A 16,675-nucleotide genomic window follows, 5' to 3' on the forward strand; every position below is an offset into this window, starting at 1 on the left:
GGGAGGTCCTGAGCATGGGAACTCCCTCCTGAAACCCCTCCACCATTTCCCTCTCAGATGTTTAAGAGGTAGCTCATGTCCTGACCTGCCTGATTCGAATCGTAGACTCAAAATCCCCTCATTTGGCCAGGTGCCAATGTGACGACTTGCTCGGTAAAGGTGCTATGTTGCCAGTTGGTGGTGCATTATGGGTATTGATCCTGTCTCTGATCCACAGGTTCGATTCCCGCTCCAGGACTCAATCGTCAAGGCAAGAGCATTTATAATGTGGGCAAAGATTTTGAGTGTTCAATTCCTAAAGTCTTTGAGCATACACTAACTACAGACAGCAAGAATGGATCCCCAAATGTTCAATTGTAAGAGCCTGTGGTAATGCAGGTTGTACATTGGACAGAGAACTGGCGAGTGGTCAGGAAATGGTAAGTGTCAGACTCTCAATACTGAGGGAAAGTGGTGCACTGTCACAAATCCTCTCCTTCAGAAGGTCATCTACAAAAGATCCCACAATTGATAGAGCAACCAGGAACAGCGCGTCCTGTGATCAACGTGTTCCCCGCGAAGAGAGTGGGAAAGAAGATAGCTGTCACGGCCAGATTGCCCTTTCTGGGATCTTGCTGTGCGGATTCAGCTGGGATTTACCACCATTTGACTACTCTTCGAGGAGGGAGCCCCTGGTTCTGTGATGGATTGTTGGATGCCCTGAAAGGCGCGACAGCAATGCACTCTTTCTCTCTCTCTCTCTGTCTCACTTACATCGTACATTCAACGGGAAGTCGATCCTGTTTTTCATTGCTTTCATTGAAGGCACGTTGGCCTCACAGGTCACAATGTCACCGTTATCCTTTCTCTCCACAGTAAAGTTCACCACACTGGTAATCTCAAAGATTTTCCCTGTCTGTTGTTGGCTGCTCACTCCTGTATGGGACAGACACAGAAAGACATCATTAATGAACCTCCAAAAACTCTCAGTCATCTCCCGGCGACATTTCACTCTCTCACCGTTGCTGAGCACCCCACTGGGCTATAACAACATGTCAAAGGCTCATTGAAGGGACAATGCCCCTGAGGGATGGAATTCCAGGATTCTGACCCAGGAATGAACGGCCGATATATTTCCAAGTCGGGATGGTGAGGGGCTCGGAGGGAAACTTGCAGGTGGGTGGTGTTCCCATGTACCTGCTGCCCCTTGTCCTTCTAGATGGAAGTGGCCGTGGGTTTGGAAGGTGCTGCCTGAGAATGTTTGGGGAGTTCCTGCAGTGGGTCTTGTAGCTGCTACACACTGCTGTTACTGAGGGTCGGTGGGGGGAGGGAGGGGATGGTACACACTGCTGTTACTGAGGGTCGGTGGGGGGAGGGAGGGGATGGTACACACTGCTGTTACTGAGCGTCGGTGGGGGGAGGGAGGGGATGGTACACACTGCTGTTACTGAGCGTCGGTGGGGGGAGGGAGGGGATGGTACACACTGCTGTTACTGAGTGTCGGTGGGGGAGGGAGGGGATGGTACACACTGCTGTTACTGAGCATCAGTGAGGGAGGGAGGGGATTGTACACACTGCTGTTACTGAGCGTCTATGGGGGGAGGGAGGGGATGGTACACACTGCTGTTACTGAGCGTCGGTGGGGGAGGGAGGGGATGGTACACACTGCTGTTACTGAGCGTCAGTGGGGGGAGGGAGGGGATGATACACACTGCTGTTACTGAGCGTCGGTGGGGGGAGGGAGGGGATGATACACACTGCTGTTACTGAGCGTCGGTGGGGGGAGGGAGGGGATGGTACACACTCCTGTTATTGAGCGTCGGTGGGGGGAGGGAGGGGATGGTACACACTGCTGTTACTGAGCGTCGGTGGGGGGAGGGAGGGGATGATACACATTGCTGTTACTGAGCGTCGGTGGGGGAGGGAGGGGATGGTACACATTGCTGTTACTGAGCATCGGTGGGGGAGGGAGGGGATGGTACACACTGCTGTTGCTGAGTGTCGGTGGGGGGGAGGGAGCGGATGGTACACACTGCTGTTACTGAGCGTCGGTGGGGGGAGGGAGGGGATGGTACACACTGCTGTTACTGAGCGTCGGTGGGCGGAGGGAGGGGATGGTACACACTGCTGTTACTGAGTGTCGGTGGGGGGAGGGAGGGGATGGTACACACTGCTGTTACTGAGCGTCGGTGGGCGGAGGGAGGGGATGGTACACACTGCTGTTACTGAGCGTCGGTGGGGGGAGGGAGGGGATGGTACACACTGCTGTTACTGAGCGTCGGTGGGGGGAGGGAGGGGATGGTACACACTGCTGTTACTGAGCGTCTATGGGGGGAGGGAGGGGATGGTACACACTGCTGTTACTGAGCGTCGGTGGGGGAGGGAGGGGATGGTACACACTGCTGTTACTGAGCGTCGGTGGGGGGAGGGAGGGGATGGTACACACTGCTGTTACTGAGGGTCGGTGGGGGGAGGGAGGGGATGGTACACACTGCTGTTACTGAGCGTCGGTGGGGGAGGGAGGGGATGGTACACACTGCTGTTACTGAGCGTCGGTGGGGGGAGGGAGGGGTTGGTACACACTGCTGTTACTGAGCGTCGGTGGGGGAAGGAGGGGATGGTACACACTGCTGTTACTGAGCGTCGGTGGGGGGAGGGAGGGGATGGTACACACTGCTGTTACTGAGCGTCGGTGGGGGGAGGGAGGGGATGGTACACACTGCTGTTACTGAGTGTCGGTGGGGGAGGGAGGGGATGGTACACACTGCTGTTACTGAGCGTCGGTGGGGGGGGAGGAGATGGTACACACTGCTGTTACTGAGCGTCGGTGGGGGGAGGGAGGGGATGGTACACACTGCTGTTACTGAGCGTCGGTGGGGGAGGGAGGGGGTGGTACACACTGCTGTTACTGAGCGTCGGTGGGGGGAGGGAGGGGATGGTACACACTGCTGTTACTGAGCGTCGGTGGGGGGCAGGAGGGGATGGTACACACGGCTGTTACTGAGCGTCGGTGGGGGGAGGGAGGGGATGGTACACACTGCTGTTACTGAGCGTCGGTGGGGGGAGGGAGGGAATGGTACACACTGCTGTTACTGAGCGTCGTTGGGGGAGGGAGGGGATGGTACACACTGCTGTTACTGAGTGTCTGTGGGGGGAGGGAGGGGATGGTACACACTGCTGTTACTGATTGTCGGTGGGGGGAGGGAGGGGATGGTACACACTGCTGTTACTGAGCGTCAGTTGGGGAGGGAGGGGATGGTACACACTGCTGATACTGAGCGTCGGTGAGGGAGGGAGGGGATGGTACACACTGCTGTTACTGAGCGTCGGTGGGGGGAGGGAGGGGATGGTACACACTGCTGTTACTAAGTGCCGGTGGTGGAGGGAGGGGATGGTACACACTGCTGTTACTGAGCGTCGATGGTGGAGGGAGGGGATGGTACACACTACTGTTACTGAGCGTCGGTGGGGGGAGGGAGGGGATGGTACACACTGCTGTTACTGAGCGTCGGTGGGGGAGGGAGGGGATGGTACACACTGCTGATACTGAGTGTCGGTGGGGGAGGGAGGGGATGGTACACACTGCTGTTACTGAGTGTCTGTGGGAGGGAGGGGATGGTACACACTGCTGTTACTGAGCGTCGGTGGGGGAGGGAGGGGATGGTACACACTGCTGTTACTGAGCGTCGGTGGGAGGGAGGGGATGGTACACACTGCTGCTACAGAGTGTCGGTGGGAGGGAGGGAGGGGGTGGTACACACTGCTGTTACTGAGCGTCGGTGGGGGAGGGAGGGGATGGTACACACTGCTGTTACTGAGCGTCGGTGGGGGACGGAGGGGATGGTACACACTGCTGTTACTGAGCGTCGGTGGGAGGGAGGGAGGGGATGGTACACACTGCTGTTACTGAGCGTCGGTGGGGGAGGGAGGGGATGGTACACACTGCTGTTACTGAGCATCTGTGGGGGGGAAGGAGGGGATGGTACACACTGCTGTTACTGAGCGTCGGTGGGAGGGAGGGAGGGGATGGTACACACTGCTGTTACTGAGCGTCGGTGGGGGAGGGAGGGGATGGTACACACTGCTGTTACTGAGTGTCGGTGGGGCAGGGAGGGGATGGTAAACACTGCTGTTACTGAGCGTCGGTGGGAGGGAGGGGATGGTACACACTGCTGTTACTGAGCGTCGGTGGGGGGAGGGAGGGGATGGTACACACTGCTGTTACTGAGCGTCGGTGGGGGGAGGGAGGGGATGGTACACACTGCTGTTACTGAGTGTCGGTGGGGGAGGGAGGGGATGGTACACACTGCTGTTACTGAGCGTCGGTGGGGGGGAGGAGATGGTACACACTGCTGTTACTGAGCGTCGGTGGGGGGAGGGAGGGGATGGTACACACTGCTGTTACTGAGCGTCGGTGGGGGAGGGAGGGGATGGTACACACTGCTGTTACTGAGCGTCGGTGGGGGGAGGGAGGTGATGGTACACACTGCTGTTACTGAGCGTCGGTGGGGGGCAGGAGGGGATGGTACACACGGCTGTTACTGAGCGTCGGTGGGGGGAGGGAGGGGATGGTACACACTGCTGTTACTGAGCGTCGGTGGGGGGAGGGAGGGAATGGTACACACTGCTGTTACTGAGCGTCGTTGGGGGAGGGAGGGGATGGTACACACTGCTGTTACTGAGTGTCTGTGGGGGGAGGGAGGGGATGGTACACACTGCTGTTACTGAGTGTCGGTGGGGGGAGGGAGGGGATGGTACACACTGCTGTTACTGAGCGTCGGTGGGGGAGGGAGGGGATGGTACACACTGCTGTTACTGAGCGTCGGTGGGGGGAGGGAGGGGATGGTACACACTGCTGTTACTAAGTGCCGGTGGTGGAGGGAGGGGATGGTACACACTGCTGTTACTGAGCGTCGATGGTGGAGGGAGGGGATGGTACACACTACTGTTACTGAGCGTCGGTGGGGGGAGGGAGGGGATGGTACACACTGCTGTTACTGAGCGTCGGTGGGGGAGGGAGGGGATGGTACACACTGCTGATACTGAGTGTCGGTGGGGGAGGGAGGGGATGGTACACACTGCTGTTACTGAGTGTCTGTGGGAGGGAGGGGATGGTACACACTGCTGTTACTGAGCGTCGGTGGGGGAGGGAGGGGATGGTACACACTGCTGTTACTGAGCGTCGGTGGGAGGGAGGGGATGGTACACACTGCTGCTACAGAGTGTCGGTGGGAGGGAGGGAGGGGATGGTACACACTGCTGTTACTGAGCGTCGGTGGGGGAGGGAGGGGATGGTACACACTGCTGTTACTGAGCGTCGGTGGGGGACGGAGGGGATGGTACACACTGCTGTTACTGAGCGTCGGTGGGAGGGAGGGAGGGGATGGTACACACTGCTGTTACTGAGCGTCGGTGGGGGAGGGAGGGGATGGTACACACTGCTGTTACTGAGCATCTGTGGGGGGGAGGGAGGGGATTGTACACACTGCTGTTACTGAGTGTCGGTGGGAGGGCGGGAGGGGATGGTACACACTGCTGTTACTGAGCGTCGGTGGGGGAGGGAGGGGATGGTACACACTGCTGTAACTGAGTGTCGGTGGGGGAGGGAGGGGATGGTAAACACTGCTGTTACTGAGCGTCGGTGGGAGGGAGGGGATGGTACACACTGCTGTTACTGAGCGTCGGTGGGGGGAGGGAGGGGATGGTACACACTGCTGTTACTGAGCGTCGGTGGGGGGAGGGAGGGGGTGGTACACACTGCTGTTACTGAGTGTCGGTGGGGGAGGGAGGGGATGGTAAACACTGCTGTTACTGAGCGTCGGTGGGGGGAGGGAGGGGATGGTACACACTGCTGTTACTGAGCGTCGGTGGGGGGAGGGAGGGGATGGTACACACTGCTGTTACTGAGCGTCGGTGGGGGGAGGGAGGGGGTGGTACACACTGCTGTTACTGAGTGTCGGTGGGGGAGGGAGGGGATGGTAAACACTGCTGTTACTGAGCGTCGGTGGGGGGAGGGAGGGGATGGTACACACTGCTGTTACTGAGCGACGGTGGGGGGAGGGAGGGGATGGTACACACTGCTGTTACTGAGTGTCGGTGGGAGGGAGGGAGGGGATGGTACACACTGCTGTTACTGAGCGTCGGTGGGGGGAGGGAGGGGATGGTACACACTGCTGTTACTGAGCGTTGGTGGGGGAGGGAGGGGATGGTACACACTGCTGTTACTGAGGGTCGGTGGGGGGAGGGAGGGGATGGTACACACTGCTGTTACTGAGCGTTGGTGGGGGAGGGAGGGGATGGTACACACTGCTGTTACTGAGCGTCGGTGGGGGGAGGGAGGGGATGGTACACACTGCTGTTACTGAGCGACGGTGGGGGGGGGAGGGGATGGTACACACTGCTGTTACTGAGGGTCGGTGGGGGGAGGGAGGGGATGGTACACACTGCTGTTACTGAGTGTCGGTGGGGGGAGGGAGGGCATGGTACACACTGCTGCTACTGAGTGTCGGTGGGGGGAGGGAGGGGATGGTACACACTGCTGTTACTGAGCGTCGGTGTGGGGAGGGAGGGGATGGTACACACTGCTGTTACTGAGTTTCGGTTGGAGGGAGGGAGGGGATGCTTGTGGGTGTGGGGCTGCTTTGTCCTTGGATGGTGTCAACACTTCTTGAGTGTTGATGGAGCTTCCCCCCCATTCAGGGCAAGTAAGGGGTATTTTCTCACACTCCTGACTTGTGCCTTGTTGAGGGTGGGACAGGCTTTGGGGGGAGTCAGGAGGGGAGTTACTGGTTGCAGGATTCCCAGCCTCTGACCTGCTCATGTCGTTGCTGTGTTTATGTGGTGGGTCCAAGCCCAATGGTCATCCCCAGGTTGATTCTGTCAGCGGTGTTGCCATTTCTGAATCCTCAGTGAGGAATTCAGTAATGGTAACACCATTGAATGTCAACGGCAGTGGGTAGATTCTCTCTCATTGGAGATTGTAACTGTCTAGTATTTGTGTGTCACTTCCTATGTGAGAGCGTAAGGGACGGTGATTAGATTGTCTCTTAATGGAGACACTCACAGTCTGGCATTTGCGAATGTTACTTGCCACTTGTCAGCCCAAGCCTGGATATTGTCTAGGACTTGCTGGATTGGCACACAGACTGCTTTAGTATCTGAAGAAGAGGAGCCATGCTTAATCATAAGAGCTCTGTGGAGCTCAGATCCAATAAAATACATTGTATTCTTTCCCCCAATTCCTGGGGTGTTCCAATTGAACCCGGAAAGCGTTTGGGGTCCCAGAGTGGGTGATGTTCCCTTCAGAAGCAGACGCACAGGAACACTCTCAGAGTCTCACTCTGGATTCAGCAGTGACTGGATTACTGAACTGTGCAGGGACATTAACAGTTCGTGTGAAAAACCGACACTGTGTGAACACTCTGCTAAAACGCTCAGTTCTGACTCGCAGCTGACAGACTGGCCAGCACAGCGAGTTGGACCGCGCGTAAGGAATTCAGTGAAACATCAACAGACAGAACGTGACTCTGTTTTCTCCCATTCATGCCTGGGCTCTGGCCAGTACACTCTGCAGTTATTCAGTCGGCCAGGAAACAGACTATTACACTGAATCAATCAGTGCAGACATCGGGGCATTGCAACAGCTCGGGGGGAAAAAGACTGATTCAATTTGTTCCCACTCTCCCAACCCGCCCATTTTCCCATTCCCATATTTTTCCCATCACCGCCCCACCCCGTTTTGAAAGTTCCTGTTAAATCTGCCTTTTCAGGCTGCGTGTCCCAGATCAGAACGACAACTCACTGGGTCAAAACCAAACTGATTAGATTAGATTTCCTATAGTATTCCCTCAACGGGCCCTTCGGCCCAACAAGTCCACACCGACCCTCCGAAGAGTGACCCACCCAGACCCATTCCCCTACCTTTACCTCTGACTAATGCGCCTAACACTATGGGACAGTTTAGCATGGCCAATTCACCTGACCTGCACATCTTTGAATTGTGGGAGGAAACCCATGCAGTCTCAGGGAGAATGTGCAAACTCCACACAGACAGTCGCCCGAGGCTAGAATCGAACCCGGGTCCCTGGCGCCGTGAGACAGCAGCGCTAACCACTGAGCCTCCATGCCACCCCAAATCCTCCTCCTCCAACTCCCACCCCATCTCTGCTGCCCCCCCCCCCCCCAGTGATTGAAACCTCCTGCCTCTGGGAACAGTGTCTCCCTCATCAACTCGCTCCAACCCCCACGGGGATTCCAAATGCCCCGATTCGATCTCCCCTTCATCTCCTCCTGCTCCGAGGGGAAACAATCCCAGCTTCTCCCGGTCTCTCTCTCTCTCTGCATGAACTGACTTTTCACATCCCTGGATTCAATCCTTTTAAATCCCCTCCAAATATACAGGCAGTAAATCCTTCACTCGGCCTTGCAAAGACAGATTAATCCTTCAGCTAATAACCAGCCAGGCAGCAACAGACAGGAGAGTATTTTGCTTGGAATACATCATTGATCAACAGGGCTGCCAGAATATTAAAGAAATTGTTTCATTATAAATGGACACATTTGCAGAGCTGGCTAAACACTTTAACGTCATATTCAATTCTCATGACAAAGCAACACGGGGTTAGCGACAGAGTAAAGTTCCCTCTACACTATCCCCATCAAACACTCCCAGGACAGGGGCAGCATGAGGTTAGGTACAGAGTAACGTTCCCTCTACACTGTCCCCCCCATCAAATATTCCCAGGACCGGGACAGCACGGGGTTAGATACAGAGTAAAGCTCTCTCTACACTGTTCCCCATCAAACCCTCCCAGGACAGGGACAGCACGGGGTCAGATACAGAGTAAAACTTCCTCTGCACTGTCCCCCAGCAAACACTCCCAGGACAGGGATAGCACAGGCTTAGGCACAGAGTAAAGCTCTCTCTACACTGTTCCCCATCAAAAACTCCCAGGACAGGGATAGCATGGGGTTAGATACAGAGTAAAGCTCCCTCTACACTGTCCCCCCATCAAACACTCCCAGGACAGGAGCAGCATGGAGTTAGATACAGAGTAAAGCTCTCTCTACACTGCTCCCCCATCAAACATTCCCAGGACAAGGACAGCACAAGGTTAGATACAGAGTAAAGCTCCCTCTGCACTGTCACCCCATCAAACACTCCCAGGACAGGAGCAGCATGGAGTTAGATACAGAGTAAAGCTCTCTCTACACTGCTCCCCCATCAAACATTCCCAGGACAAGGACAGCACAAGGTTAGATACAGAGTAAAGCTGCCTCTACACTGTCCCCCCATCAAACAACCCAGGATCGGGAGAGCACGGACTTAGAGACAGAGTAAAGGTGGGGCAGATGGAGTTTAATTTGGATAAGCACGAGGTTTTGCATTTTGGTAAAACATATAGGGGCTGGCCATATACAAATGAATGCTGGGCCTTGCGTAGTGTTGTAGAACAGGGAGATCTGGGTACAGAATTCTCTGAAGTTTGCATTACCCATAGGCAGGGTGGTTATGAAGGTGCCTTCATTACTCAGACCTTTGAGTACAGGAACTGGGAAGTCCTGCTGGGGCTGTATAGGACATTGGTGAGGCCTCTTCTGGAAAACTGTGTCCAGTTCCGGTCGCCCAGCTTAGGAAGGATATTATTAAATTGGAGAGGGTTCAGAAGAAATTTACCAGGGTACACTCAGGAATGGAAGATTTGAGTTATAAAAAGAGGCTGGATAGGCTGGGACTTGTTTCACTGTTGAGTCGGAGGCTGAGGGGTGGAGGATTTCAAGAAGAGGGGACATATCAGTAACGCGAGGAAAGGAAGATTTTAAAAAGACATGAGGGGCAATTTTATTTTCACACGGAGGGTGGTTCGTCTGTGGAATGAACTTCCTGAGGAAGTGGGGGCTGTGGGTACAGTTACAATATTTAAAAGACATTTGGATAAGGACATGAACAGTAAAGGTTTGGAGGGAGATGGGCCAGGAGCAGGCAGGTGGGACTAGTTCGGTTTGGGATTATGGACAGGTTGGGCTGAAGGGTCTGTTTCCGTGCCATCGGACTCTGTGACTCGATGAGATGTAAAATCTACCAGTAAATGGGAAAACTTAAAGCGATTTCTGTGTCACTGACTGCACAGTGAAAGCAATTTAAGGTGTCAGTGAGATTAATGAAACACTGTAATTCAGCTAAAACGGATTTGATTTGAATTTTAAATTGGCAATTTCAAGTGCAGATACATTGGGTAGTTAAAAAAACAAAGGAAGAGAGAGAGCAGCATTTACATTTACATAGCACCACACTTGATCTCAAAATTATGTAAATATTTGGGGTTTGTGATCTTAGTCAGCATTCAAACTTCACCCAGCAGGACTGCAGAATCACCAAATCAGGAAGGAGCCAATTTGCATGATTTAGTGAGTGTCTGCGTAGCTGGATATCAGGGTGCAACAGGCGACAGAGAACTGTCTACTCCACACTCTCACATTACGAAATCAACTCACAGCACTGACCCTCCGACAGTGCGCCCTCCCTCAGCACTGACCCTCCGACAGTGCGGCACTCCCTCAGTACTGACCCGCCGACAGTGCGGCACTCCCTCAGTACTGACCCTCCGACAGTGCGGTGCTCCCTCAGTACTGACCCTCCGACAGTGCGGCGCTCCCTCAGCACTGACCCTCTGACAGTGCGGCGCTCCCTCAGCACTGACTCTCCGACAGTGCGCCCTCCCTCAGCGCTGACCCTCCGACAGTGCGGCCCTCCCTCAGCACTGACCCTCCGATAGTGCGGCACCCCCTCAGCACTGACCCTCGGACAGTGCGGCACTCCCTCAGCACTGACCCTCCGACAGTGCGGCGCTCCCTCAGCACTGGCCCTCCGACAGTGCCCACTCCCTCAGCACTGACCCTCTGACAGTGCGACCTCCCTCAGCACTGACCCTTGGACAGTGCGGCACTCCCTCAGCACTGACCCTCCGACAGTGCGGCACTCCCTCAGCACTGACCCTCCGACAGTGTGCCCTCCCTCAGCACTGACCCTCCGACAGTGCGGCGCTCCCTCAGCAGTGACCCTCCGACAGTGCGGCGCTCCCTCAGCAGTGACCCTCCGACAGTGCGGCACTCCCTCAGCACTGATCCTCCGACAGTGCGGCACTCCCTCAGCAGTGACCCTCCGACAGTGTGGCACTCCCTCAGCACTGACCCTCCGACAGTGCGGCACTCCCTCAGCACTGACCCTCCGACAGTGCGGCACTCCCTCAGCAGTGACCCTCCGACAGTGTGGCACTCCCTCAGCACTGACCCTCCGACAGTGAGGCACTCCCTCAGCACTGACCCTCTGACAGTGCGGCACTCCCTCAGCACTGATCCTCGGAGAGTGCGGCGCTCCCTCAGCACAGACCCTCCGACAGTGTGGCACTCCCTCAGCAGTGACCCTCCCACAGTGCGGCACTCCCTCAGCACTGAACCTCCGACAGTGCGGCACTCCCTCAGCACTGACCCTCCGACAGTGCGGCACTCCCTCAGCACTGACCATCAAACTGTACTGCACTCTCTTGGTACAGTGACTCTCTGTGTCACTAGCTGAGTCCAGTAATTATTTCCCTCTGTCCCTAGTTGCCCGCCCTTGAGGAGGTGGGGGTGAGCTGCCTTCTTGAACCTCTGCAGTCGATGTGAGGTGGGGAGACCCACAATGCCCCTGAGGGAGGGAATTCCAGGATTCTGACCCAGGAAGGAACGGCCGATATATTTCCAAGTCGGGATGGTGAGGGGCTCGGAGGGGAACTTGCAGGGGGTGGTGTCCCCATGTACCTGGTGCCCCTTGTCCTTCTAGATGGAAGTGGCCATGGGTTTGGAAGGTGCTGCCTGAAGGTCTTTGGTGAGTTTCTGCAGTGGGTCTTGTAGCTGGTGCACACTGCTGTTACTGAGCGTTGGTGGGGGGAGGGAGGGGATGGTACACACTGCTGTTACTGAGCATCGGTGGGGGGAGGGAGGGGATGGTACACACTGCTGTTACAGAGCGTCGGTGGGGGGAGGGAGGGGATGGTACACACTGCTGTTACTGAGCGTCGGTGGGGGGGAGGGAGGGGATGGTACACACTGCTGTTACTGAGCGTCGGTGGGGGGAGGGAGGGGATGGTACACACTGCTGTTACTGAGCGTCGGTGGGGGAGGGAGGGGATGGTACACACTGCTGTTACTGAGCATCAGTGGGGGGAGGGAGTTGATGGTACACACTGCTGTTACTGAGCGTCGGTGGGGGGAGGGAGGGGATGGTACACACTGCTGTTACTGAGCGTCGGTGGGGGGAGGGAGGGGATGGTACACACTGCTGTTACTGAGCGTCGGTGGGGGGAGGGAGGGGATGGTACACACTGCTGTTACTGAGTGTCGGTGGGGGAGGGAGGGGATGGTACATACTGCTGTTACTGAGCGTCGGTGCGGGAGGGAGGGGATGGTACACACTGCTGTTACTGAGCGTCGGTGGGGGGAGGGAGGGGATGGTGCACACTGCTGTTACTGAGCGTCGGTGGGGGAGGGAGGGGATGGTACACACTGCTGTTACTGAGCGTCGGTGGGGGGGAGGGGATGGTACACATTGCTGTTACTGAGCGTCGGTGGGGGGAGGGAGGGGATGGTACACACTGCTGTTACTGAGCGTCGGTGGGGGGAGGGAGGTGATAGTACACACTGCTGTTAATGAGCGTCGGTGGGGGGAGGGAGGGGATGGTACACACTGCTGTTACTGAGGATCGGTGGGGGAGGGAGGGGATGGTACACACTGCTGTTACTGAGCGTCGGTGGGGGAGGGAGGGGATGGTACACACTGCTGTTACTGAGCGTCGGTGGGGGAGGGAGGGGATGGTACATACTGCTGTTACTGAGCGTCGGTGCGGGAGGGAGGGGATGGTACACACTGCTGTTACTGAGCGTCGGTGGGGGGAGGGAGGGGATGGTGCACACTGCTGTTACTGAGCGTCGGTGGGGCAGGGAGGGGATGGTACACACTGCTGTTACTGAGCGTCGGTGGGGGAGGGAGGGGATGGTACTCACTGCTGTTACTGAGCGTCGGTGGGGGAGGGAGGGGATGGTACACACTGCTGTTACTGAGCGCCCGGGGAAGGTAGGGAGGGGATGGTACACACTGCTGTTACTGAGTGTCGGTGGGGGAGGGAGGAAATGGTACACACTGCTGTTACTGAGTGTCGGTACACACTGCTGTTACTGAGCGCCCCGGGGGTGGGGTAGGGAGGGGATGGTACACCCTGCTGTTACTGAGTGTCGGTGGGGGGAGGAGGGGACGGTACACACTGGTGTTACTGAGAATCTCAACTGCGCCATACTGTCCAGGGATGTGTAGCTTAGGGTGGATTGGTCATGCTAAATTGTCCCATAGTGTCCAGGGATGTGCAGGTTAGGGTGGATTGGCCATGCTAAATTGTCCCGTAGTGCCCAGGGATGTGTAGGTTAGGGTGGATTGGCCATGCTAAATTGTCCCATAGTGCCCAGGAATGTGCAGGTTATGGTGGATTGGCCATGCTAAATTGTCCCATAGTGTCCAGGGATATGTAGGTTAGGGTGGAATGGCCATGCTAAATTGTCCCATAGTGCCCAGAGATGTGTAGGGTAGGGTGGATTGGCCATGCTAAATTGTCCCATAGTGCCCAGGGATGTGCAGGTTAGGGTGGATTGGCCATGCTAACCTGTCATATAGTGCCCAGGGATGTGTAGGTTAGGGTGGATTGGACATGCTAAATTGTCACATAGTGCCCAGGGATGTGCAGGTTAGGGTGGATTGGACATGCTAAATCGTTAAATAGTGTCCAGGGATGAGCAGATTAGGGTGGATTGGCCATGGGAAATTGTCCCATAGTGCCCAGAGATGTGCAGGTTAGGGTGGATTGGCCATGGGAAATTGTCCCATAGTGTACTGGGATGTGTAGGTTAGGATGAATTGGCCATGGGAAATTGTCCCATAGTGTACAGGGATGTGCAGGTTAGGGTGGATTGGCCATGGGAAATTGTCCCATAGTGTTCAGGGATGTGCAGGTTAGGGTGGATTGGCCATGGGAAATTGTCCCTTGGTGCCCAGGGATGAGTAGGTTAGGGTGGATTGGCCATGCTAAATTACCCATTGTGCCCAGGGATGTGCAGGTTAGGATGGATTGGCCATGCTAAATTGTCCTAAAGCACCCAGGGATGTGTAGGTTAGGGAGATTTGGCCATGGGAAATTGTCCCATAGTGTCCAGGGATGAGCAGGTTAGGGTGAATTGGCCATGCTAAATTCTCCCATAGTGTCCAGGGATGAGCAGGTTAGGGTGGATTGGCCATGCTAAATTGTCCCATAGTGCCCAGAGATGTACAGGTTAGGGTGGATTGGCCATGGGAAATTGTCCCATAGTGTTTAGGGATGCGTAGGTTATGGTGGATTGGCCATGTTAAATTGCCCCATAGTGCCAGGGATGTGCAGGTTAGGGTGGATTGGCCATGCTAAATTGTCCTATAGTGCCCAGGGATATGCAGGTTAGTGTGGATTGGCCATGCTAAATTGTCCCATAGTGTCCAGGGATGTGCAGGTTAGGGTGGATTGGACATGCTAAATTGTCCCATAGTGCCCAGGGATGTGCAGGTTAGGGTGGATTGGACATGCTAAATTGTCTCATAGTGCCCAGGGAGGTGCAGGTTAGGGTGGATTGGACATGCTAAATTGTCTCATAGTGCCCAGGGATGTGCAGGTTAGGGTGGATTGGACATGCTCAATTGTCCCGTAGTGCCCAGGGATGAGTAGGTTAGGGTGAATTGGACATGCTAAATTGTCCTATAGTGTACAGGGATGTGCAGGTTAGGGTGGATTGGCCATTGGAAATTGTCCCATAGTGCCCAGAGATGTGCAGGTTAGGGTGGATTGGCCATGGGAAATTGTCCCATAGTGCCCAAAGATGTGCAGGTTAGGGTGGATTGGCCATGGGAAATTGTCCCATAGTGTACAGGGATGTGTAGGTTAGGGTGAATTGGCCATGGGAAATTGTCCCATAGTGTACAGGGATGTGCAGTTTCGGGTGGATTGGCCACGGGAAATTGTCCCATACTCCCCAGGGATGTGCAGGTTAGGGTGGATTGGCCATGGGAAATTGTCCCATAGCGTTCAGGGATGTGTAGGTTAGGGTGGATTGGCCATGCTAAATTGTCCCATAGTGCCCAGAGATGTTTAGGTTAGGGTGGATTGGCCATGCTAAATTGTCCTATAGTACCCAGGGATGTGTAGGTTAGTGTGAATTGGCCTTGCTAAATTGTCCCATAGTGTCCAGGGATGTGCAGGTTAGGGTGAATTGGCCGTGCTAAATTGTCCTCTAGCACCCAGGGATGTGTAGGTTAGGGTGGATTGGCCATGCTAAATTGTCCTATAGCACCCAGGGATGTGTAGGTTTGGGTGGATTGGCCATGCTAAATTGTCCCTTAGTGTCCAGGGATGTGCAGGTTAGGGTGAATTGGCCGTGCTAAATTGTCCCATAGTGTCCAGGGATGTGCAGGTTAGGGTGAATTGGCCATGCTAAATTGTCCCATAGTGCCCAGGGATGTACAGTTCGGGTGGATTGGCCATGCTAAATTATCCCATAGTGTCCAGGGATGTGCAGGTTCGGGTGGATTGGTCATGCTAAATTGTCCCATAGTGCCCAGGGATGTGCAGGTTAGGGTGGATTGGCCGTGCTAAATTGTCCCATAGTGCCCAAGGGATGTGCAGGGTAGGGTGGGCCGGCCATGCTAAATTGCACATAGTGTTTAGGGATGTATAGGTTATGTGCATTAGTTAGGGGTAAATATAGAGTAGGGGGATGAGTCAGGGTGGGTTACTCTTTGGAGGGTCGACGTGGATTTGTTGGGCCGAAAGGGTTGTTTCCGCAGTGTAGGGATTCTATGAAATGGAGGATACTAGCAGCAGTTGTACCAGTGAGTGGATATAACAGTGGCCATGCAGAGATTTAATGTAGCCCTCACAATTACAACATCAACCAGGAAGACATCTTCAGAGCAGAGGGGGTTAAGGGGGAGATTGAATCGGGGTGTGGAAAATCAGCGGGAGAGGGTTTCACTCGAGTCGAAGAGGGAGACGCTATGCTCAGGGGCAGGAGGGTCAGCCACTAGAGGGACACAGGTTGAAGAGAACCAGGAAATGACCGAGCGAGGTGGACAGAATGTGTTTTTGCCTCAAAGAGCAGCAGGAACAGATTTAACGGGGACGTCCAAAATTGAGCGGGGAGTACTGGAAAAATATTTTCTTTTATTCATTCCTGGTATTGTGGGCATCACTGGTTAGACCAGCATTTATTGCCCATCCCTAGTTGCCCAGAGGGCAGTTTACGAGTCAACGCATCACTGTGGGTCTGGAGTCACATGTAGGCCAGACCAGGTGAGGATGGCAGCTTTGAAAGGACATAAGTGAACCAGATGGATTTTTCCAACAATCAACAATGGTTAGCGAGATTTGAGAAGTTTTGTAGCTCAGGTTGAGGTTCTGGATGTGACTAACTTCATCAGTGAGCCTCCAGATGAAGCACTGGTGGTATGGCCTACTTTCTATTTGTGTATTTGGGTTTCCTTGGGTTGGCGATGTCACTTCCGGTGGTGACATCATTTCCTATGGTGACATCATTCCCTGTTCTTTTTTTCCCAAGGGGTGGTAAGTGGGATCCAAGTCAATGTGTTTGT

General features: G+C 55.1%; 1 protein-coding gene across 2 annotated transcripts in view; it reads right to left on the reverse strand.

The window, feature by feature from the left end:
* Positions 1–16,675, reverse strand: part of cadm4 (cell adhesion molecule 4) — a 250,119-nt gene that overhangs the window by 51,497 nt on the left and 181,947 nt on the right. For both annotated transcript variants that reach the window (XM_087981089.1, XM_087981090.1), the window contains exon 5: positions 754–915. In XM_087981089.1, the coding sequence (XP_087837215.1) occupies positions 754–915 (162 nt within the window). The remainder of the gene's footprint in view (positions 1–753; positions 916–16,675) is intronic.

Source organism: Chiloscyllium plagiosum, unplaced genomic scaffold (genome assembly GCF_037043375.1).
Source record: "Chiloscyllium plagiosum isolate Xiang-an unplaced genomic scaffold, Cpla_swu_hap1 HiC_scaffold_38, whole genome shotgun sequence".
Classification (NCBI taxonomy): domain Eukaryota; kingdom Metazoa; phylum Chordata; class Chondrichthyes; order Orectolobiformes; family Hemiscylliidae; genus Chiloscyllium; species Chiloscyllium plagiosum.